This window comes from Fusarium phalaenopsidis, assembly GCF_050370095.1.
Source record: "Fusarium phalaenopsidis strain FUZ10S chromosome Unknown contig_32332, whole genome shotgun sequence".
NCBI lineage: Eukaryota > Fungi > Ascomycota > Sordariomycetes > Hypocreales > Nectriaceae > Fusarium > Fusarium phalaenopsidis.
The window spans coordinates 2,779,053-2,802,738 of NW_028145391.1; the positions used below are offsets into that span (position 1 = coordinate 2,779,053).

A 23,686-nucleotide genomic window follows, 5' to 3' on the forward strand; every position below is an offset into this window, starting at 1 on the left:
AGCGACATGTCAATACCTGGAGGTGGCGTTGCAACGTGAAGCACTCGCAGCAGTCTGGATTTCGCCAAGCATCCACAAACAAGGCAGAGGAGGGTAACTTGAGCGGAGGAGGAATCTCGAGGAGACGAGAAGAAGTCGCGTGCTGTCAGCAAAGCACACACAAGGGAGACGCTCGACATCCACCATGCATATGCATATGTGAGGTTTTGCCAGCCGGCTCTCGGTCGACCTCGCCTGATGAGACTGATAGGTGAGGAGGATTCGACCGCGCGACTAACAACTCAAGATGCGCCAGCGACGGAACAAACGGCTCTTGTGTGTATCACAGCGGCTGGCGCGACAATGTGGACGCCGTAGTGCGCTCAATATGAGGGTCCATGTGATGCTTTTTGCATCTCACCCCGCGCTGCACGGCGTCGTGATGCCCCAGAGCAGGGCGCTTGTAGTCTTTTTGACAGGTCTTGGTCAACACGATAGTCTCTAATCGAGGACCAATGCATCCATAAAAGCCGCATGGTCGAGTTCCAGGCTAAAATCGCCCAGCTTCTTTACCCCCAGCGAGTGCTCTCAGGGACATGCGGTGAAGACAAGCCAGGGACCCCGTCGTGGATCCTCGTGGCACACGCCCAATCATGCTCAAGGCCGGCCACGGAGTGCGGGGGATAAGCTGCACAATGGGCGTCCCTACGCGTCCTGTTGAGAGCTATGGAAGCCGCCTTGAAGAGCCGAGCTACTCAACGTCATCACCATCATGAAACCCATCCTCTGAGGCGAAGGGATGCCCAGCAAGGCGCGAGCCGCCCTGCAGCTTGTCCTGTGATCCATGCTTATCCATGCCAACGGCCCATGCCTGTTGGACGTGTCTCGAGCTGAGTGACTGAGGAGTACTGCTTGTTTTGTGGGTGGGAGCTAAGAGTATGCACAGCGGGTATGAGCCGGATTTTCATCGACGTATTTCGTTGCCACCAAGTTCATCTCTCGGAAGCCATGGTACCAGCAGAGTCAAATTGCGAAAAAGACCGAAGCATCCCGGAGGTTGTGGCCGGAGGTTTGCAATTGCCTAATCCAAAGGAATGGATGATGCACAAGATCTCACTGTCACGGGCGGTCAATAATACCTCTCGCCTCAGCAATTTGGGGGCAAAAACAATGTGCAGGGACACGGCCGGGAGAGACGGAGGTGCGATGATATCCGCCTCGCGGCCAGAGTGGCCAATGGCAGAGGGTCCCAAGTAATCCCCCCGTTGGAGCGAGCCCCGATCGACAAGAGGGAAAAGGGACCGGAGACGGACACGGGGACGGGGATTGGACCATGCGGGCCATTCACTATCAAAACTGGAAACCCTGGAAAGCCCCGGTTGGTCTTCTAGAAGGTGTCCCGACCCACGGACGCCTCACACACACAGAGAGCCAATTCCGTGGAAGCCGTGTCTCTGTCAGTCAGTCCGAGACAGGGGCGTGGATTTCCTCTTGGTGGTATTCGGTTTTTTTTCTTGCTGGAAGTGGCCGGGAACTCGTCAATGGAGAAGACGGTGACCACCTCCTCAGCAAGGCATTCTCCTCGTCCAAGCTCAAAGCCTGGTCCTTGCTTGTGAGACGCCCACCCCCTGCTGGCACTGGTAGCTGGGGCGCATGGAGACGAGACGAGGGTCTATCCTGTCTTGGTGGGTGCGCCCTACCATACAGTTGTAGTGGAGGCTTCATATCGTGGGGCAAGCTGAGGGTGTTGCTGTTGCTCGTCAAGAAAATGGCTCACTCCTTTATTAGCCTCGCGGACCGTGGATAGGTGCATCTGGCCGAAATGACGAGATACGTATCTTCCTGTGTCCAAAAGGTATATTAGGCCTCGTCTTCCCTCATCCAAGATCTCTCATCATCCATCACTTCATCACATCGTCTGCTTCTCTCTATCCACTTACACCAAACCTCCCTCACTTACACCACCACAACCTCCATCATGCCTGAGACCACTCCCGCCCAGACTCCCTCGTCCTTTGGCGACAACAAGGGCATCAAGTTCCACATCAAGACTGGCAACGCCCGCTACCAGTGTGTCCTCCAGGACCGCTCTGCCTAGTGAGTTTGCCCCCTCTCTCTCCAAACAATCTTGATATTAACCAGTTCATCAGTGAGCGTACCAAGGCTGCCCGCCAGAACTCCACCGACTCTGTCACCTCTACCGACTCCACCGGTACCTCCAAGTCTGCTTAAAAGCAGATGCCGTTCTATCCATGGACGCGCATGAGATCGACGTCGGGCTTGAGGCTCGATGGTTGAGGATCTTGGATGGATTTGGTATGGGTGTGGCGTCTCGACTCTGAACCCCCACGCTCTGTCTCGGAGGACAGCCGTGAAAGAGCGAGGTCACAACCAACAAAAAAAAAAAAGGCGGATTTACTCCTGGCTAGTTCCAGGAACAGAAATCGGGGTTGGTTCTTTTTGATACCACATTATCTGGCATTAGCGACGGTTATTTGAACACGGGGCATTCGGCGTCCCCATGAATTGAAATGCTCATATTTTCATCACAATGAAGCGTCTCTTTCTGTGTGCGTGCATTCATCACCATCCAACATGAAGTTGAACAATGTCCCTCACCGAGTTGACCCCAAGACAACCGTTCCCCAGCCCGAATACGCAATTGCATCTCTTGTCTGGGCATTGCAGCCATGTCGTCCACTCACGGAGCTGAAATGACAAGCAGAGCAGAGATGTTGGCCCACCTGTCCATGTGAGCCAGATGCAAGACCCCGATTGCCAAGTTTCGGCTTGTGTCCTCCTGGTGACCGAAGCTCTTTCTTGGCCTTGGCCTTGAGACACCTGCCTCTTTTCCTTCTTCCCCACCGACCCTCTCTCGCTTGGCCCACCGCAAAGGTCACGTCGAGGACGAACGATCCTCCGCCTTGCGCCCAGAAGGCCGATTCTCCGGAGCCAGGAAGCGGGGCCAGGTCGGTGTTCGGCGGCTCTGTGGTCCGGGCAGCCTGTGGCGATTCAATTGAAGACAATGGCGAGCGAATGCGAAAAGAGCGAGGATTCACCGCCCGATGGTCCAAGGTCGGCCGGGCCGGATCATGGACTGAATCCATTGGTCACTTGCCAGAATGCGCCGGTTGATTCGGTCGATCAGATTGTTTTGTTTTCTCTGACCTCGCGTCTGCTTTTTACGCGGAAATGCGCCAAACGCGGAATCACCAGTGGCCAAGATTTGGGGTCTTACTTGAGTGCGTACGCAACCCGCGCATGACGGTAGGTTCCCGCGTCCCGTCCTGGCGTCGTCATGGTTCATCCGCCAATGGATGGAGTATTTATTGTTGGTTAGGCACAATCGCTCTTTTTGTTGGTCTCGCCTCGAAAAGGCCGTGACCAGGCTGACTCGAGCAGATTGGATGCTCCGGCCATCGGTGCCGCACCACGGCAAGGTAGTGTACGGAGGTAGTACTGTACCTACGTCCGAGATCATGGATGTACCCGAGGGGCTGTCTGGACTCGAGGCTCTACTACCTCCCAAGTACACCCATTCTGACGCGGCTATCTGGCTCGTCTTACAATTCCTGGACGTCGACGAAACAAAGTTGCAAAACAATGACGTGTCGGGCTGAACAGAAAACAGAGTTTCAGGGGCTGTCAAGTTTTGGAATCTCGCCGCAACGCCTTTGCGTCTTTCCCCAACCCAAGAGCGTGCCAATGTGGCCGGGAAGCGGGCGTGTTAGTGACTCTCTGCTCTGCGCATCATCCATCACATCACGTCACGCGCGCCGTCCGCAAGCGGCGGATGAGGAAGAATTGGGAAGAGGGGCAGCGACAGGCGAGGACCATTTCTGACATGAGAAGCAATGAATGCTATAGAAGGACTCGATTTAAACTTGTTGAAAACTAAACTGAGAACGAATCTTACTTTTCTCTTGCCTTTTTGTCGTTTGCAGCACATCAGGCAAGGGAAAAGGCAAGCACAGCCACCCCATCAAAAGCTTGAAGAGAGGCTCTCTCCCGTCTTTCCCGCCCGTCTTGTCGCTGATGGCTCGGGGCTTGTCTCTCTTCTTAAATCCTTTCTTGTCCCGTCAAATCCCACCTTGATCTGTCGATCCCTTTTTTCCCTCCTTTCCCTCACTCTTCCAATTTCCACTTTCGCTACCTACAGTACGCATTTCAGTTTATCCGCTCTGAGGCTCATCATCCGCACTGATCTGCAATCGTTCATCTTGCCCGTATACGTACACGTGAGAGAGAGGCGACAGGAGTGATGCCTCATCCTTTGGTGGCTACAGGTACGTGAACAAAAAAAACAGCATCGCTCTGCGTAATCTACCCTTTGTCTCCTTGTCCCTGCTATTTTGTCGTGCCTTTTTTTTTTTTTTCTTACTTCTACTCTTCCGCCCAGAAAGTCGTCGTCACGGGCTGAGGTCCAGGCCATGGATGCGCCGCTGACCTTACCCCGCGCCCACTCACTGGGGGGAAGCTTGCGAATCACGGCGCGTGGCTGCTGTTCCAGAGCTGCCTGCCTGAGCTGCCCCCCCAGGCCAAAAGTCGCCTGAGCCACTGCCCACGGGCACCTTCACTGCCCCGAGGTCAACCTTGGACCTACAGTACCACAAGGCTGCCCGTCCGTCTGTGGCGAATGCTCGAGGACTACGCAAGCTCAATTTCCCCTTTGCCTCCCGTCTTGGTTGCTCAGAGTTTCTGGAAAGCTCTCTCTTTACATCGTCCTTTTGAGAAGGAGAGACCCCGTCTTCTTTCTCGCTCGTCTGTTGCTTGTTCTCGTCTCTTGTTGCCAGAAACCCTCGCTTGTGTTTGCGTCTTTGACAATCACCACCACCACACACAATGCCTAACCATGTTGTCCTGGCATCAGGTGCCGTAGTCGCCGTTTCGGTCGCCGTCGCCGTCGCAATCTACGAGTCGCCCGAGGTGCGACGATACGCCGACGATGTTCGCCGGCGGATAGCTTTTGCTCTGCACTCCTTGGGCGAGGGCATCGACCCCCCTCACCGAGAGCCCATCTTTAACAGGCCCGAAGACGCCGACGGCTTCCTCGAGTCCCGCCGAGGCCCTGGCGCTGAGTCTGGTGTCGATGCTGATGAGGAGACCCGTCGGAGGCAGCGCGAGGAGCTGCTGTATTGGAATTCCGTCAAGCTAGAGAAGCAGAAGGAGAAGGAAGCTCTCGCCGCATCACGCCCCGCCACTACAGAGTCTCGCCCCCGAGGATCGTCCTTTGACGACTTTCTCCGCCAGGATGAGGGAGCTGAACGAGGGACCTACGTCTTCAACACTGGTGCTGATGTTCGAGGTACCGACGACGGTCTGCGACGTCGTGGGGAGCAATCTCGTTTCCTCACGTCTGTTTACTCCAACCCGTTTGCAGATGAATATCACATCGATGCCCAAGAGATGCAAGATGAGATGGAAGCCAGCCGTCACATTTCCCCTGCCGCCGATGAAATCTCCGATATCTACAGCGCTACCACCCGCGACCAGGACGAGAAGACTCCTGCTATTGATGCTCCTCTCACCGAGATCGACCCCATCCCCGCTCCCTCTGAGACCGCTACCTCCGCCACCCTCGAGCGCGAACTTGGTCCTAATGAGTTCATGACCGCCGGTCAGGAGGATCGTGAGGATGCCTACGCCTCCATCCAGGCCTGGGCCCAGAACTCGAGCCCCGAATTCTACTCTCCCCTCCCCGTCACCCCCACTGCTTCCATGTCTGAGCCTTCGGTCATCAGCGACGACGGTATGCTGACACCCACTGATTCCGTGTCCATCATTGGATCTGGAGACGATATTGCCAGCGATGCGCAGTCATCTCACGAGGGCGAGACTGGCCGATACTACGATGTGATGAGCGAGAGTTCTGGCATGGCCACCCCCGCCAGCTGGTCTGAGGTCGGCAGCGTCATCAGCGAGAGCGACGCTCCCCTTCCTGTTCGTTCTTAAGAAGCTAAACACTGTGAAAGATTGGACCTTCGAGGTCCGTGGGAAAACACCTGATTCGACTGGAGTAACAGATTTGGCCGGGATTAACAGTACAAGTTAGGATGCCGTGATTTTTTTTTTATCGTTTCCTTGTTTTTTTTTTTGGAGTTGGGGGTTGGGCTCAGGGCAGGTTTTATATCCTCGGCATCTAGTTATTTCATTTCGTCTATAAAATCTCCGTCGTCTCAAACACCTATCTGCTGATTCAGATCCGTGAACGCCTCCTGTCTAATGGAACGATCTAGCAAGATTTCATCTTCTCCTTGTAGTCGTCCCAAAGCTGCTCGACTGGTCGTCCGACCAGCTCAGTCCAAAACTTCTTTTCCTCGTACGTCTGAATCCTGAGCTTCTCATTCATGCGGCGGATTGTCCCATGTCCAAAGCGGTCCTCAATGTACTCGAGGAAGTAGGCCGTTTGCTGATAGCCGGCGTCCCACTTGCCATCGGCATTATGCTTCCAATGGGGAGGGTTAAGATGGCAACGGAGTCGTACCCAGTCGGCAATGCCTTCGATCAGTCCACCAGGACACGTCCCATGGCCGTGATATTGCAAACAGTGGACGAGCTCATGGGTCAACACACCATCGATCTCATCAGTGCGGCGGGACGTTGGGCTGATTTGTTTGATGTAGTTGAGGGAGAAGTGAATCTCCTTGTGGTCGTCATCGAGTTCGGTGCCGGTGGTGTAGGCAACACCGCCCATGTCACGGAGGATAAGAGTGACGGACCGCGTAGATGGGAGTGTTGTTGTGGGGCACGTGGGCGACTCATAGAGCAGTGCGAGGACGCGCTGGGCAGCACGGGCAAGGTAGTCGGCAGCGTTGACGGCACCGAGGAAGGCAGAGGAGCCCGGGTGAGAGAGGTCGCGGATCTCGAGACGGAGCTTGGGGAGATCAAAGTCTCCGGCGCCGGGGATCTCGGGGCGGTCCCGGGACCCGGAGGGAGTGGGGACCTGGACGGCGGGGGACATGATCGGGACCGGGGAGAAGATGGAGGCGGGGGTCGGGACGGCTGACACGGGGGGAAGATGAGGCATACGAGAGAAGGAGTGGGAGCTGAGACTAGATGAGACTCTTTGGAGACGGGCCGGCCACGAGGTTATGTGCTCAGAGTTTCTGGCTGAGAGAGATCTTCGAGGTGGGTGGAATGGAGGGGTAAGTGAGTTTTCAGGAGGCGGTCCAGGCTAAGGAGGGGCTGGGCGAGGAAAAAGAGAGAGGCGGAGGAAGGATTAAGAGAGCGAATAGAGTTGTACAAGAATATTGGAGCTTAGGAACAACTGGATATCGCTATGGTCGTGCGAAGAAGATGAGGCTTCTCATCTCAGGCTGTCAACTTGAAGATGTCATGAGTGAAGCTGCCAGCAAAACAACCCCTCCATAGAGCCAGAAAAGCCCCTAACTAAAGCCCCGCCAAGCCCCAGCGTTACCCGCAGCGGGCAGGTTGCAGAGAGCGCGTGTGGGCAAGCGCGGCCCAAAAGCTGCGGGGCACACCTTGGGTTTCCATCATTCTCCGGGGCAACTACGGCAGCCCCTGGTCCCCGTTGTTTTCGTTCCATCCCGCGCCCGCGTCCGCGCCCGACATCATCAGACACCAAAATCCAATGTCCCTGTCCCACCCACACCCCAAAAGATAACAACAAAGACTAGAGCCTGTCACTAACAACAACAAAACAAAACAAACACAACAAATCTCGCCCACGCCTCTCGATGCGCACGTCAACCGGAGCGATTCCACTGTTTCGCTCTGCCGTCTACGAACTGTCACTCAATTAAACACGCAGGTATGTTTTGCTTGTCTTCTGGATGCAGCTGTCTTCCCTCCCTTGCTTGGGAAGACTAATTTCCCGGCAACCCTCAACGCATGGCGCATCACCAGCGCCGTCATGACACTTAATGGGAGAGACGAGCGTGTACGGGCCACTTTGGCGTCGCTCGAGGGCATATGCGCCGTCTTCCTGCCCCTCCATACTTCCATCTCCTCCCCTTGTCATGATAAACATCGCAAACGGCTGACACCTAATTGTATAGATTCGTCGCCTACAAGTCCATGGCCGACACAAAGCTCACCGATCAGCAGGTCGCCGACCTCGCGACCATCCTCCGTAGCGACTCGACCCTCGATTCCAAGGTCCAGTATGTCACCGTCATCAAGTCCGGCATCAAGCAGCACAATGTCCCCGAGGCGAGCGTCCCGCAGCTGTTTGACGGCTTGCGCACCGCCGCCACCTCGCAGCATGCCGCCCTCATGAACGCCGGATTCACGGCCCTCAACCACCTCCTGACCCGCCTGTCCCGCCAGGACCCCAAGCTCTTGACCAAGGAGGCCGCTCGCACGCTGCCCCTGGTTATCGAGAAGCTCGGGGACCAGAAGGACAAGTTTCGCTCTCTCGCATCGCACTCCCTCGTCACCCTATACACTGTTGCGCCCGCCGATGTTGAGCGATTTGTCCGGAATACGGCCATGGGAGGAAAGAGCGCCAGAGCCAAAGAGTCTGCCATGAGTTGGTTATTACAGGTGAGGACGATGATCAACAGGAATCGCGGCTACATGTGCTAATAGCGTAGATGCACAAAGAACAGGGACTTCCCTTCCGGGCCTATGTTCCCACGCTAATGGAGCTACTCGAAGATGCCGACGGTATGGTTCGAGATGCCGCAAAGAATACTGTCATTGAGCTCTTCCGCTCCGCCCCGGGTGCCGCCAAGTCGGACCTCAAGAGACAGCTCAAGAACTTCAAGGTGCGACCCGCCATTGAGCAGGCCATCGTCAAGGAACTCGCCCCGACGTCTGGCCGTCCCGAGACGCCTTCTGAAGCCCCGCCGCCGCCTCGTCCAGTACTGTCTGCCAGCGTCTCGTCCATTGCCGATCGTCCCATCACCCCAGGCATCGACACTAAGCCCGAGAGCCTCGACCCCTTGTACGTCAACACGCACCGAGAACTCGACGACATTTTTAAGGAAATGGCGTGGTTTTTTGATGGCAAGGAGTCGGAACAAAACTGGATGAAGCGAGAGGATTCCATCACAAAGCTCCGAAGGCTGCTTGTGGGCAACGCGGCATCTGACTTTCCCGATATCTACCTTGCTGGAATTCGAAGCATGTTGGACGGCATCATCAAGACGATCGTCTCGCTGAGAACCAGTCTGTGCAAGGAGGGATGTGGTCTGGTTCAGGAGGTTGCCAATACGTTTGGCCCGGCCATGGATCCCATGGTTGAGCTGCTTATGCAGACGTTTGTCAAGCTCTCCGCCGGAACCAAGAAGATCAGCTCGCAACTCGCCAATGTGACGGTGGACACGATCGTGAGCAGGGTCTCGTACACGCCTCGACTGATGCAGCACATCTGGATGGCCTGCCAGGACAAGAACGTCGCGCCTAGGACATACGTCACAGGCTGGCTCAAGACCATCTTGAAGAAGGAGGCCCAGCATAAGAACCACATTGAACACACGGGCGGCGTTGATCTGATCGAGAAGTGTATCAAGAAGGGTCTGGCAGATGCGAACCCAGCGGTGAGAGAGAAGATGCGATCGACATTCTGGGCGTTCTGGGGGATCTGGCCCGCGAGAGCAGATGCGTAAGTTGAACTCCCCTATACCGCTCCTCATTTGGTTTGGCTAACACGGAATAGTATCATGGCCGATCTGGACACGACTGCCCAGAAGCTCCTCAACAAGGACCCTAGCAACCCCAACTCGCCCAAGAAGGCAGAGCCTGTGGCGCGCCCAGGTCTTGGGCTTTCCAAGAGCACAATGGGCACCAGCAAACCCAGCCTCCGCGAGACAATGATGGCTCAGCGAAAGGCAAACCTTGCTGCCAAGAACCTTCCCGCTCGACCTGGCTCTGCCATGGCTCACCTTTCACCCGTGAAGACAACGACCACAGCCACCAAGCCTTCAGCAACTCGAACCCGGCCAGAGGCTGGTGGCATGTCAGGGGCTCCGATGCGGCCAACGAGGAGAAGGCCGGAGCTGGCGGCTCGTCCTGCCACTGCTGGCCCTTACTCTGTTCGTGATCATCCGTCTGTGGAACCTGGGAGTCCTGAGAGTGTGAAGTCCAAGACCACGACGCCAAGGCCCAGAGCGACCACTCCTAAGAGGACTGGACCTCGGCCGCGGCCCGGTCATGCGCCTCATGCCAGCGAGTCCAGCTTGCCATCTCCTACTTCTGCAAAGTCGCCAGCCAAGCCAGCCCCTTCGCCCCGTGTGAGCCCTACCAAGTTGAAGCAATCGCAGTCTGCTATGCTGCCCTCGAGCAGTCCCTCAAGGGCGAATGAGGATTTCACTCTCGTAGTCCCAACCATGGCTGGATTGCACCGGCAGGCATCCGCACCACCTCCAGAGGCGCCTGAGGAGTTGAGCACTCCAGTGACCGAGTCAATGCCAGAGCCCGCAGTAGAGCCTGCTCCGGAACCTGCAGCGGAGCCTGTGGCCGAACCCGTGGTAGAACCTACTCCTGCTCCAGCTCCCGTTCCCGTTCTCGCAGAGCCCATGCAGGTAGAGCCTGTGCCCGGAACTCCTGCCTCGACATTGCAAGTGTACGAAGACCCCTTTACTGATGATCAGGCAACCCCCAAGCCGACCTTCAACCTTCCTGTGCTGGAGGACAAGCCTGTCAACGCCGATGCGGCCAACGCCCAGGTTCCCGTGATGCAAGACGTAGACTCTCCCGAGAGGACGAAGCAGAACTCACGGCTGCTTGACAGCGGCATCACCAGGATCAAGGCCCGAACTCTTGATGTTCACGGCTTCCGGAAGCTGCAGTCTCTCCTGCGAGACAGCAAGGGCATCTTCACGGACGACAAGTTTGAGGCACTGCTGATCGGCCTGTTCCAGTATCTTGAGGACCCCTTGCCCAATGTCAACATGGACAAGGCCCAGGATATCAAGGCCCAGATCCTGGCCACCATCAGGCTACTTCTCCGAAAGGAACGTGACAACTTCCAGCCTCACGTGTCCAGGGGCCTCGAGTCTCTTCTCGAGACTCGCAGCGCATATGACATCCGTGCACACATTGTCAGCGGTGTCGAGCTGCTGGCTGACGAGCTTGTCACCATTGGTGATGGCTCTGAAATTGTTGTTGTTCTGACCAAGCGTCTCCAAGCGTACGACGGCACTGCCCCCGAGGACAACCGTATCCTCAGCACGGGACTACACGTTCTCCGAACTATGCTTGACAAGAGAACCAACTTTGTGCCCACCGACACGGAGCTCGGCCAACTTGCTGCCCTTGCTGGTCGATGCCTCGTCTCGGCCGACTCGGGCGTCCGCATGGATGCTGTTCAGCTCTGCGTGGCTCTGCACGCTCGCGTTGGCGAGGAGGCCTTCTGGCATGCCCTCAGGGATGTCCAGGACGACCCCAAGAGCTTGATCACGTACTACATCGTCAAGAGACAGCGCGAGCAGGGCCCTTCTGTTGCTGCCTGAGTCAACTTTAGCAAGCGAGGAGTTGAATAGTCATCATTGAGGCGGCGCTGGATGGACCTGTTGTCACAAAATATTGGCGCTGGATGCCGGAGTTTTGGTTAAGGACGGAAACAAACATCAAGGGCGTGAGGTTTGGTTATGGAGTTTCTTTGGCGCCACGAGAGGATCATGACACGGGACCTACAAGGGACATGTTGCCGTTGATGGTTCTTCTTTGGTCACGCACTCGTGGGCTTTACAAGACGTGGTTTTTTGATTCTATGTTTCTCACACGTTTGTTGTTGTTGCTGCTGCTATTGAATAGTTGGCCCCTTTTTTGTGAACACTTTTTTGCGTTGCTTGTAACTATACACTTAGCTTTTGTAATTATATACCTGATCAATTTGACAATCAAGAATATCTGGCATAGCATGCACGTTCTGGTTATCATTCATAGCTATTGTCATGGAGCAAGCGTCTTTCTCGTTATTTAGTCCTTGTACAAGATACACATCTCTCCGTCATGAAAAGAGTTGCCATCTGGGTTTGTTTGTGTCTGTAGCTACATCGCAATCTGGTCTCTTTGACGAGCCATACATCATCATACTTTTCTTTCTGACCCCCGTATACAAGGGGGCCGACTTCATCACAACCAATACATACATATCCGACAAGTCCTTCAGTTCCAGCGACGGACATTCAAAGAGAAACAAGGTGGAAAGGGGGAGGAGGGGAGTAGAGAATATGGGGAAATAAAATATTCAAAAACCCTCTATGAAGGGGGTTCAACAGAAGACGATCAACCGCCAAATATCAACAATCAACAAGACATCATGTCTGAAAGGGGGGGTAGTGGTACTTTTCCTGCCTGACCCAAAAAACAACAACATGGCATAACTGGCCAAGCAGGGACGGCAACACTCTTGAAACAACAACAAAGCCAAGTAGAGCAACAACACATGAGCCAACCCAGCAAAGCAAACCTAGCAAAGTGAGGTGAGGTGAGGTGAAGTGAAACTGAGGCCACCGTGAGAATTCCATTCCATTCCATTCCAAGCAAGCACGCAAGCAAACAGCCCAGTACGTCAAGAATGATCGATGCATGCCACCCATTCATTCATTTCCATCAATCAATAGAAACCACAAAAAGACCAAGATCCTATCATAGTAGTGCAAAGTCAAGTAATCCCACAGCAACAACGTCCACTCGTAACCAATACTCCCCCTTTTGTCCTCATGGCCCAGGTAAAAAAAGACGCATAAACGAACTCGCCAACATTGACGCAAAAGCAATCGCAGGGGACCCAGTGAAGCACCCAGCAAGTAAGCGGAATGAGAAAAAAAGAGTTGGATATCATTAAATGTCCTAGCACAAAAACGCCCAGTGTGCGCAGCATGACACACATGGAAACAAACCAGCGAGGCCGCTTTAAATCCAAAGGTGCCGAAATCGTTTCGTGATAAGATGATGATGGCGGCATCTCTGCCAAGGTAGCCTAGGTATCCACGACTCGAAGGTCTCGTAAAAAGGCGTCATAACGTAATGCACTCATGATAAATGCGTTGCTTTTGTCGAGAGAGCGTCGTGTTTGAGAAGCAAAGCCGGTGCCGGTGCCTGTGTCTAGGCGTCCTCGAAGATGGTGTGACTGTTCTCGATGACGAACTGAATAGCAATGTTCTTTGCGTGCATGTCCGTCATCTCACGCTCAATGCTCGTATCACGCATAATCGTTGGCGCAAACACGACAGCCAGGTTCTTGGGAGACATCTGAACAAGGAATGTCAGCGGACAAGGTCATCGTCGTTATTCAGGGGCCATCACTTACCAAGTTCTCGGGCTCACGCTTTGCCACGCGTGCCAGATGGAACATGAGGAACTCGAGGCAATCACGATGCCGTTGGGGCATCGATGCAAACGTCTTACGCAAGTGATCGCATCGTTCCGTCTCGTCCGCAATCGCTATATCATGTATCAGCAAACAGTGATTCACAAGAAACTCTCCCTCCAGTGACTCACCATTCGACTCTAGAACACGCTCATAAATGTCAAAGGTCAGTAGCGGCATGGGAAGCTTGCGGAAATACTGCTTCAGCACACTCGTCACCGCCGTGATATCCAGGTCAGGATCCGAAATGTCGAAATTCTCGTCCTTGCTGAATCCATCCTTGATCATGTTGACCTGCGAGTTGCCACCAGTCTTTCGGTAGATACCCTCCTGATCCATTCCTCTCAGTTCCACCTCTTCAATACATCTCGTTACCACGCTGGGGATCTGTCGGCGCTCATGGTCGGATCGTTCTGCAAGGTCAGATCCAAATAGAACAGTCGGTGGCTCAGCTGGCTCTATGTTGCTCATGTTGCCCGCCGATCCAGACTTGGGAAGCGTGTTCTTCTTGCCGAAGAATCCAAAGCCTTGTCGGTCTCGGTCGGCTTGCTGCTTGTTCTGGCCAGCATGTCCGGCGTGTCCGCCATGCACGTTCGCACCGTTAGAGATAGGCCCAGCTGGCGCCTCAACCTGAGCAACAGTCATGTTGTAAGGCATGCCGATGTTTTCTCCGCTCAGAGGAGCACCGCCCTGGTGCTGCATCCTTTCACGATCGTTCTGGAATGCGACAACAGCCCGGTTAACGCCCTTGGCGACGTTCTGGGCCAATCCCTTGGATCCCTTCTTCCAGTTGAACTTCTTGGCCTGGCCCTTCCGGACCTGCACCACCGTCGGGCCGGCTTCCACAATGGGCTCCTCGTCGGCGGGGACAAGAGTGGCGCCTGTCGACAGGCTGGCGGAATCCAGGTTGAGGGAGGAGCTGTTAGGTCCCTTGCCCGGGCCATAGATTCCGAGGCCGCCAGGGGACTTGATATCCCCTCCAATCTGCGACTTGAAACGTTCCTGAATCTGGTGTGTCAAGTCATTGTTCATGTCTGCAAGCTGCGCGTTCTTGGACGACAGCTGCTCAAACTCGAGGAGAGCACGGTCTCGATCAGCAATCGCCTGGTTCTTCTCCTCGAGGAGTTGGTCTCGTTCCTCGTGGAGCTGCTCAATCGCCGCAGACATGCTCATTTTGACCTTATCAAGCTTCTGCACAAACTCCTTAATCGCCGAGTCCTCGAGATCCCGCGGGTCTACAGGCGTCTTGGTTTCCTTGGCTCGCTCAACGTATCCGGCCAGGACCTCCAGCTGTCGAATCATAATCTCGGTTTGGGTGTCGAGAACGGACACCGTCTTTCGCTTCTCCACCAGCTTCTTGTTGAGGCTCTTGAGGTCCTTCTCCGTCATGAACTGCCTCTCGAGCTCTGCTACTCGCTGCTCCGAATTCCGGAGCTGTCGCTTGAGGAACGCGGGATCGTCTCCAGATGCCAGCGACATGGGGCTGCTAATTTCGTGGGCGTGACCGTATTCCTCGGCAACTGGTGTCCTGGGCCAGCGAGGAGAGCCAGTTGCGCGAGTCGTCTCGCTGATGCTTCGTGTGTGGCCAGTCCTTGAAGGGTTTCCAATGGGCGATTCCACACTGTTAGTGCGGCCATGTCTCACAGCGTTGGACACACGACGAAGGATAGACGTCGAGCCTTCGTCGGTGCCAAGGATACGGGCCATGTCCTCGTCCATACTAAAGTCGCCCCCGCTGCTCCATCTAGGCAGCTTGGGCGAGTGCTTGGGGGATGTGCCATCGTCCTTGGTACCAGCCGCCTCCTTGCCACCTGGGTGCACCTGGGTGTGGATTTGAGCGGGAGGAGCGGGAGCTGACCGTGGCTGCATGTAGGTATCCGTCTTCTTCTGCTCAACCGATGAGGTTCGAGGGGGGTTCTGTCGAGTGGGCGTGGTATCTTCTGTTTCTTGCCGAGTGGGCTGCCTGGCATTTCCATTGACTGGTGCTGTTGTTAGCAACCCTTCGGTGCTTCCATGACCAGACTGTCTCTTACCGTTTCTGGCGCCAGTAGCAGGAACCTCTTTTCGTGCAATAGGCTTGGCGTTCTCTGGTCGGGAAGATGTTCTGGATGATGAGTCCATCGAAGCACGAAGCTCATCCTCATCCATCCGTCTCGACTCTTGTGATGACCGCGAGGCGGGTGTAGTAACCGTGCTTTCGGAATGAGCCACACCGCCATAGCCGCTCTCCTTCCGCGTTCCATTGCTTGTCCTGGCAGAGCTGGTGGTCTCCGCGGGGACGCTTGAAGACTGCGAGCTGCTCCTTGATACCAACTTCTTGCTCTTGGGGGCCTCCTGGAGCTTGAAGTCCTCATTGGTGGGTGGACGGCGGCTGGCTGCCTTCTGAGGCCTGTCGTCAATCGCCGGCGAGCGTCTACTCGAGTCGGTTCTCGAAGACTTGGAGAGCTTCCGGGCTGGCAACTTGGGAGGGGTTTCATACTCTGACGAAGAAGGCTGGCGGCCCTTCTCTTGGAAGGCAATGTGAGGGGTTGTGTTGTGCGAGTCACTTCGCTTCTCAGATGCACCCGTCTTGGGCGCACTGAAATAGTCCTTTTCCTTGGTCTTGCCCACATCAGAAAGATTCTCGGACGTCGACCGTGGAGTCGGATGGGGACTGGGATCCAGAGCTACTGAAATTAGGAAGCTGTCAGGATCGCCTGCACCAGTGTCAGTCCGTGACATCATGGTCGAATTGCGATTGTTTCGGTAGGTGGTGGCAGGCAAGCTCAAGCCATCGCCGCCCTTGCGCTCCGGAGAGCGGGCTGGCCGGGAGCTGCTTCGAGACGACGACTCGTTCCGACCGTGGCCTGTCCGAGGCCGAGGAGACAGTTCGGTGGCAGTGTCTGAGTCGGGGTCGACACGGTCGTTGGAAAACGCATTAGGAGGGATGGCGTTGGCTGGCAGAGCGGGCAACGACTTCTCGGTGATCATCGGCGAGTGCTCTTTTTCTCTTGCTTTTGCAGCGGCGGCCGCCTTCGATTTCTTCCTACGCCTGGCCATCAACGTCTCATGACAGCCCATGCAGAAAATGCCTTGTGAGGTTCGGGCATATCGAAGGTTCTCAATCTTGCGTTTGCAGTTGCGGCAGCGGAAGCAAGTTGCGCAAAACGCTTGTTCCCCAGTAAGGATAGCTAGGTCTTCGATCTTGTTCCCGCAGGCGCTGCAGCTGTATGTGCAGTTATTGCAGATGAGAGACCCATCGCCGAGAAGGAGGAGGTTCGCATCGGAGTCTAGGAGGGTACCACAGGTGTTGCACCGGAAGCAGTCGAGGTGCCATCGGTTGCCAGCTGTCAAGACGGTCAGCATATAGTGCAATGAGACGGCGATAACCGACAGCTCCCGCTCTGAGCCTTCTTGCGGTGACATCGGGTATCGTCAATGTTGAAAACTTTCACATACCTAGTTCAAACGCTTTGCCTTCCTCGAGGATCTAGAATAGCCCCAATCAGTAACAGCTCGTAGACCATTTACACATGTAGAAATATCATACTTCTCCGCAACCTTTGCAGGGAAATACATCGTCGGTATCATTGTCCATGGGACCGTCGAGGTAATCTTCAACGATGCCGGCCATGATGGGCGGTCTGTATCAACCAAAGAGCGGAAGTCGACTTCGGGGCGGAGAGTGGAGCGAGCGAGGCGTGGTGCTGACGGCGTCGACGGCTTTCATGAAGGTGAAGGCTGCGGCCCAAGGTTGCAAGCGACACGACGCGGCTAAAGAGCAGGCGTCATGGACGAGTTCGAGTGGATGAACGGAGAGATCGGATCAACGATCGGAGAGGGGAGTGGTGGCCAGGACTCGGCGCGAGGAAAGGGTCGTCGGGATAGTCGGTCGATGTTGGAGTCGATCAAGTAACGACGGCGCAGGGTCGTGCCTCGGGCTGCTGTGAAGGAAGACTGATTGGAACTGAGCTGAGGTCAGGAAGCAGCAGAGGACAGCCCGGCCAAAGTCAGGACAAGCCAGCAAAGGCGGACCAGACCAGACAAGGGGGCGTGTGGAGGGTTGGGTTTGATGAGGACGAGGGTCCAGGAGGTCCTTGGTCCGTGGAATAGGGCCAGGGTGGTCCAACGACGGGATTAGCAAGAGGGGCCTCAGTTGATTTGAAGCTGCGAGTTGAGCTCTGAGAGCTGGAGGCAAACGGATGCAAGCGAGCGAGACCTGGGAGCGATGGGCGAGGACGAAAGGCGCTGAGCGATGAAACCTCGACGCTCGGTTGACAATGTCGATGCGGGACGGGGCGAAGACTGACAGTGACGGCACCTCTGGATGGATGTGGATGGATGGCAAAAAGAAGATGCGATGGATGATGGAAGAAGAACTAGAACCCAGAGGACCCAGGGCCAGACACAGAAAAAGAGAGGATCCGATCCGGATTGTGTCTGGTTCACGAAGGAAGACGGCGGGTGTCGAGACGGGAGGAATGAATGGATAGGTGGGAATGGAGACGTGGGATCCAAATGGGGATGGGATGAACAACAAGCCACTTCACGGAGGGGAGGCCCTGGGAGGATGAAGAGGATTTAGTGGAGGGATTAGTGAGGACGCCCAGCGGTCTAGGGGGAGGGGATCACCCACTAAGCCTGGAACACAGTGGAAGGGTTCCAGCTTTCAAGAGGACCAACACGCTAAACGGCCCCTAGCCCTCCGTTCCAGCCCCGGGTTGGGTTGAGAACCTAGGAAGTTGGGGAGGGGGGCTTATGGATGGATCACCTCAGTCTCCCGCCTCTAGTCTGACGAGGCACGGATACCATCCAACAACCTATAGAAACGCCGTGCCAGGGCTTCTAGAGGAGCAGGGGCTATGGCAGACCAGGGGTAAAGCTTCAGTAGTATGTACACGCCGCGCAATATCCATACGTATACAGGAGGAGGAGGAGGCTGAACAAGCAGCACCAGCAGCCGTGGAAACCGACTTGTTGGGTCTGTTGCGTATTTGTCAACCCATCTAGGCACATTGTCAGATTGTCGTGCATGCTACGATTCACGGTTTCCACGGCAGGGAGCCTCGTCGATTGGAATGAGGTTGATCCACGTAGCAGAAGCTCGCAAGGAAGGGCTCTGCATCAGGGCATATCCAAGGGTTACGACCTTGGCCATCCATGAAAGTGTGCGGTACCACGGCATCAGATTTTGTGCGTGTGGGCTGGAGCATGCCCCGGGGGTCGGCATAAGGGGCGCTGTGATGATTGCTTGCAGGGCATGTATTGTGTGTAGATATTGACTCTTTTTCACGACCTGGTAGACAATACATAGTATCCCTATACGGACGCTGGTGAGGTCTCGTCAGAAGAAGCAAAATGATCGCCCCATGGTTGGTCGTCCCCGAGTAGACGAGTGCTATAATTAAAGCCAATCTCCCTCCCCTCGCCGTCATCAAGACGGTCTCGAGGCTAAATAAAAACCCACCTGCAGACGCCTTGCCTAGTGCGTTGCCGCCTCTGCGCAGTGTCCAAGGGGCAGCCAAGCCAGCTGGGGGCGCACAAGCAGAGGCACACGCACACAGGCAGGCACACGCACCGCCTCTGGATGCTCACGGCAAGGTCACAGAGCAAAAAGGCGCGCTTGTGGCGGGCGGCGCTCGACCTGGGCATCATGGGGATCAAGCTCCTTGGGCTTGTCGATCCGATGGGACAGACCCGCTCAGGGGCGTTTCTGCATACGACTGCTACGAGACATTGTGATGGCGACGACTGGAGGATGGGGAATATCGGACAATATGGATTGCAGACCGACCAGAACCAAGACCCTGAAGTGTCCCGAGAGGGTGTGAAGGGACGGGAGCTGGAACTCGGTTAGCCCAGAGGAGGGCTGCCGAGACATCCATTGACGGGTTGTATGCGGAGGAATGAAGAAGCCTTGTATTGAGCTGGGGCTGTGGCGGGATGTGAAAACCTACGTCCACTGCGCCCTTGATTGTACAAGAGGAGTATAAGTGCTCACGGGAGCCTGCTTGATAATACAGATACCACAGAATCATCCTGCGAGCGGCCGACCCTGTTCTCTGTCAGCAAGGGGCCGTCAGCTGAACTCGTTCGTCTTGCCATCTATCACGCCGCTTGACACGAAACCAGAAGGTGTTGAAGCTGAGGTCGGGTGTTGAGAGACGGCAGAGCAGAGCATGAACCACAGTGAGAGCAAGAGATACTTGCCGGCCCGTGTAATTATTTCATGCTCGGCTGTTTCAGACAGAGTGATTTCTGCCCTTGACCAAGGCATTGATGAAACGCAAAACGGCCAACGTTGATAGGGCAAGATGAGAGACGGCTTGCAGCTTTGAAATCAAGAGTCCATGACTGACTCTTGCGCCCCTTGACCGCAACCTGGAATATTCTTTTCTTTCTTCTCCTCGCCTCTCTTACTCCTATGAATCTATTTTCGTCCCTCCCCTTGATTTGACTGATTGATCCCCTGGCAGTGGCGCTGGTCGGCATCATGAAACCACGTTTCTCGTCGTCCCCACGAACCCTGGACCATCCCATGCGATGCAGGCGCGAGAAAGGGGCCTAGCGATGTGGCCCAAAGGGGCATGGCCCGGGGCCCGGGCTCGCGCAGGGTCGCTAGGTCATGCATGGATCGGTTTCGAGAGCATGGATCCTAACTGACACTGACTGGAGCCTGTCACGACCACGTCCCTGGAAATCCAATTTCCCCGTAATGCTACTACGACACAAAGTTACGTGTACCCCGATACTGTACTGTAGTAGGTATTCAGCCTTGCCCGTCGGATAATCCTCTTGGCATCGATTGACTTTGATTGCCGTGAATCTTGACAGGAACAGTCATTCTTGATGTGTGTGATGTGATTCGACGTCTGATCATCATCGTCATGACCACTTCCAGGTCCGACGAGGCATATCTTGAAACTCAACTCCAACCTGTTTCAAGTTGCCCATCCTTTATCAATAATATCCCTCTCGCCATGTCATTCACTACCTATTACAGCCAAATTTCCCCTTCCTGCTGCCAAGGGCATTTCCCCACGCGGCACAGATGTGTCGCTACCTGCCGTGCCGTATGCATAGTTCCCTCTCTTAAGTCTCTCGTAAACCCATCTCCTCCACCGACGGCTTGCCATGTGGCTCTGGTGGCTCCCCCGTATAAACCCTTTAACGGGCATTGCTGCATCTGTCAATCTTTCCGAGACAGGTACCCGTGAGATGCTCTGGAACTACTCATGCAGCATGCGCTTCAAGTAAGAACCAACACACGGTCAAGTTCATAACATCCGCCCTCTACCTCAAACACGGTGAGCCTCAGTAGCACAATTATTAACAAAAATTCTCCGTAACCCATCCATTCCGGATATTTTGTACTTGTTACCATTGGCTCGCAATTTGTCTACTTGGCAGAGGAGTGCCCACTTGTACTCATCATGATGAGATATCATTTCCAACAGCGCAACGAACTGTTCCCGCTGTAGCGCATACGGGTGACATCAGGCAGCTTTTTTTCAGATTGAATAGTTTTCAGCTCATGTAGTATTCCTGCCTTCAAACTCTGCTCCCAAACAGGTTTAGAAAAGTGTCACTCGAAGTGGGCGACACGAAGCCTTCAACCAACGTCAACAAGATCTTGGCGAACCAGAGCCCAGGATGAGGTAGACCGCCTCATATGGGGCTACGTATCATACTGTATCCTCATCTAGAGTTGATAATCGCTCTAAAACATGTGTGTTGGCCATGACGTGTACATAATTGCTGGCCTCTGCTTCATCGAAGGTGCGTGACACAGAATGATGACACAGCATGAAGCGCATGGTAGCAGGAATACGATGGCTGTGAAGCGCGAGCAAGGTTAAATCTCATCCGAACTTGCCTCAATACTCTAGCTGTGACCCAAGGTCATTACGTTGGCCTTTGAGTTGACATCTAACCTCAAGTATAGTGATGCGGAGTCTCGAGGTGAGTGAGCTGCTTCGCGACCTCTATAACAACTCAGCTATTTCGGATGAAGCTACTCCTCCGTGCACAAAATTCCAATAATGTTCGCTCTAAACAATGGAAATACTCATCTCAAACTAGCCGTGATCAGAATTTCCTTGGTTGGCGTGATTGTGGTGATGAAACCTTTGAACAAGCGGGCGCTCGAGCATCAGTTTGTCCAAGACTATCACACACAAGATGTCCAACTAGACATCTCGGGACAAAGAGATCATGGGCGGAGAATTGATATCAGTCAACTTTTATCTAAGTCATTGGCACAAATTATCTAGCCTTGTAAACGCCCACATCAGTGATGCCATGCAGAACTTGCAATAACGAAGAGTACTACAACCATCCCCGGATCCAACTCGAAAGCTCCTGACATCTTCACTTCTCAGCAACCATCCTCCGGACCTTGTCAAGGAGGATGCTGCTCTCCCTTCCAAGCTTCTTCTTGCCGTCGCGATCCCTCGTCTTGGCCATGGCCTTCTTGAACCGCTCCCGCTGGGCAATCTTTTGCTCCCGCTCTTCGCGTCTGCGCTGAAATTCCCGCTGTCTCTCCTCTGCCTCTTTGCGTCGCTCATCTGCCTTCTGGAGTTGCTTGTCGTAATATCCAGGCCGCCGCGTGCGTCGTCTATTGCCATCACTTGTTTCCTCGCCGATAGCGTTGGTCTGGGCTTTGGCCTCATCTACCAGCATGAGATGTCGCGTAGGGTGCATCTGCTCGCCTTCTTCCTCTGACTTCTTCTCCTCGCCAGCGTTGGCATCGTCCTCCGGCTGCTTGCCAGCATCCCCCTCGACATCCCCCGCTGGGACCTGAATGGGGACAGGCTCAGGCTTCTTGGCTGATTCCTGAGCAGCCTGCTGTTCACGAGCCTTTATTTTCGCGTAGGCCTTCTTAACCTTGGCTTTGTGAATCAATTCCTTCTTGACCTTGGTGACTATAGGCGCCGAGTGTGAGCATGTGATGAAAATTCTGAAACAGGGAGACAAACCTTTTCGCCGCCAGGGACCATCGGGAAGATTTTCAGGGCCGACTCTGAAGCCGTGCTTGGGCTTCTTGGCCTCTGGAGCTGCAGGCTCGGCATCGTTTTGGCGTTTGGCAGCCATAATTCGAGGCGACAGGCTGATGAGATGTGAATCTCTGTGAGAACTGTCGTTGATGAGAATTCTGTCCCCACAGTTTTTCTCGGTGGACCAAGGTGAAGAAAGTGGGGCCCATGCATCGCAGACCGGGACGGCGGGTCTACGGGTTCCTCATGGGGCGGTCTCGGAGGTTTCGGACGGAGCTACTCCGTATGTGCTCCGTAACCCGACCCGCGATTCGTCATGTAAGGGGATGCATGACGGATTCTCTTTTTTTTTTCACAGGGCGAAACGGCCTGGCGTATGGCAAACATCGGATAGGGTGTTTGTTGCATTTTGGACCAGGCCGAGAACAAGTGCGGCGGCGAGGGAGGTTGCAGACGGCTATTTGCCGCTCAGAAGTGGGCTAACTGAAGGAGCTGGCTGGCAGTTTGGTTTGCAGGAGAGTTGCGGGATTGGGATGGATGCATGGCCAGGTCACACAGACAGAGAGAGCAGACGGGAATCTGCGGATGAATGGACGACAAGGTACCAACACATCAAGGTGATTTCTGTGCCCAGCCTCGGATTAGTCTCTGTACCTTGTGAAAGGGGAGAGGAGAGGGCAAGGGCAGGAGAGAGATAAAGAATGCTTGAGTCACAAGGGCAGATGTCGTATTCCTGATGAAGCCGGCTAACACGTCAATTATGCATCAGCACCCATTATTCACGTTTGCTGGACTCATGGCTCCCGCAAGCCGCGCTAGACGGCAGCTCAAACAACAGGGACCCAGAGTGAATGTGAGCACTGTAATTTAGCGGCCCCCGCCTAGAAAGTCTCTTTCTTCAGTGTCTTGTGAGCAGCAGAGGGGACAGGAGAGGTCCATTCTAAGCGGCCGCGTGCAGGATTTCATCAGAAACCAAACCAGAAACGTCGTCGGGGCATCTCATCTCCACCAGAGAAACAAGAGCCACGCAGACTGACAAACTCTGCTGTTACTTGATAAGTACTTGAAGAGTGACGATCACCCGCCCCAGACGGCCAGAAATAGCCAGCAAGGCCTCGGGAAAGAGAGTGATTTCTGTCCTGATTCCGGTCTTGGAGTAACATGACAACACGCTCGCTCGCTCGGACGACTGGATCCCGTCTCTTTGTCTTGCCGTCTCCACCCCGGGCTGGGTGCTAACATGGATGGAAGTGTCAGTAAAACCGGGAGCTTTACAGTTAGCGTGGGCTCTGTGTTGGTCTAGCTCTAGGGGATGATTCACAGTGGACGCGCTTTCACCGCCATCGGCGCTGGGGCGGGCTGCTGCTGGCCGCTGGCTCCCGCGATGATCGGTGTCGTATCATAACAAGTCCCATCCATCCATCCCATCAAGTCTATCCTGGACCCTGCA

At 54.8% G+C, this 23,686-nt stretch overlaps 6 protein-coding genes across 6 annotated transcripts; 3 read left to right on the plus strand and 3 right to left on the minus strand.

Moving 5' to 3' along the window:
• Nucleotides 1-1,957: 1,957 nt before the first annotated feature.
• Nucleotides 1,958-2,211, plus strand: LRP88_13846 (uncharacterized protein; the record flags this gene model as incomplete). The annotated part of the gene is made up of 2 exons (XM_083250202.1): nt 1,958-2,076; nt 2,130-2,211. The coding sequence occupies 2 exons, from the start codon at nt 1,958-1,960 to the stop codon at nt 2,209-2,211; spliced, it is 201 nt and encodes a 66-aa protein (XP_083094536.1).
• A 2,610-nt stretch (nt 2,212-4,821) lies between these two features.
• Nucleotides 4,822-5,931, plus strand: LRP88_13847 (uncharacterized protein; the record flags this gene model as incomplete). Its single annotated transcript, XM_083250203.1, has 1 exon — nt 4,822-5,931. One exon carries the CDS (start codon nt 4,822-4,824, stop codon nt 5,929-5,931), a length of 1,110 nt encoding a protein of 369 aa, XP_083094537.1.
• A 280-nt stretch (nt 5,932-6,211) lies between these two features.
• LRP88_13848 (basic secretory family protein) lies at nt 6,212-6,940 on the minus strand (the record flags this gene model as incomplete). The annotated part of the gene is made up of 1 exon (XM_083250204.1): nt 6,212-6,940. One exon carries the CDS (start codon nt 6,938-6,940, stop codon nt 6,212-6,214), a length of 729 nt encoding a protein of 242 aa, XP_083094538.1.
• A 1,076-nt stretch (nt 6,941-8,016) lies between these two features.
• On the plus strand, nt 8,017-11,396 carry LRP88_13849 (clasp N terminal-domain-containing protein; the record flags this gene model as incomplete). Its single annotated transcript, XM_083250205.1, has 4 exons — nt 8,017-8,484; nt 8,535-8,804; nt 8,868-9,547; nt 9,602-11,396. The coding sequence occupies 4 exons, from the start codon at nt 8,017-8,019 to the stop codon at nt 11,394-11,396; spliced, it is 3,213 nt and encodes a 1,070-aa protein (XP_083094539.1).
• A 1,600-nt stretch (nt 11,397-12,996) lies between these two features.
• LRP88_13850 (uncharacterized protein) lies at nt 12,997-16,874 on the minus strand (the record flags this gene model as incomplete). Its single annotated transcript, XM_083250206.1, has 5 exons — nt 12,997-13,143; nt 13,202-13,335; nt 13,393-16,587; nt 16,700-16,730; nt 16,791-16,874. The coding sequence occupies 5 exons, from the start codon at nt 16,872-16,874 to the stop codon at nt 12,997-12,999; spliced, it is 3,591 nt and encodes a 1,196-aa protein (XP_083094540.1).
• A 4,736-nt stretch (nt 16,875-21,610) lies between these two features.
• LRP88_13851 (uncharacterized protein) lies at nt 21,611-22,333 on the minus strand (the record flags this gene model as incomplete). Its single annotated transcript, XM_083250207.1, has 2 exons — nt 21,611-22,164; nt 22,219-22,333. The coding sequence occupies 2 exons, from the start codon at nt 22,331-22,333 to the stop codon at nt 21,611-21,613; spliced, it is 669 nt and encodes a 222-aa protein (XP_083094541.1).
• Between the last annotated feature and the right edge of the window lie 1,353 nt (nt 22,334-23,686).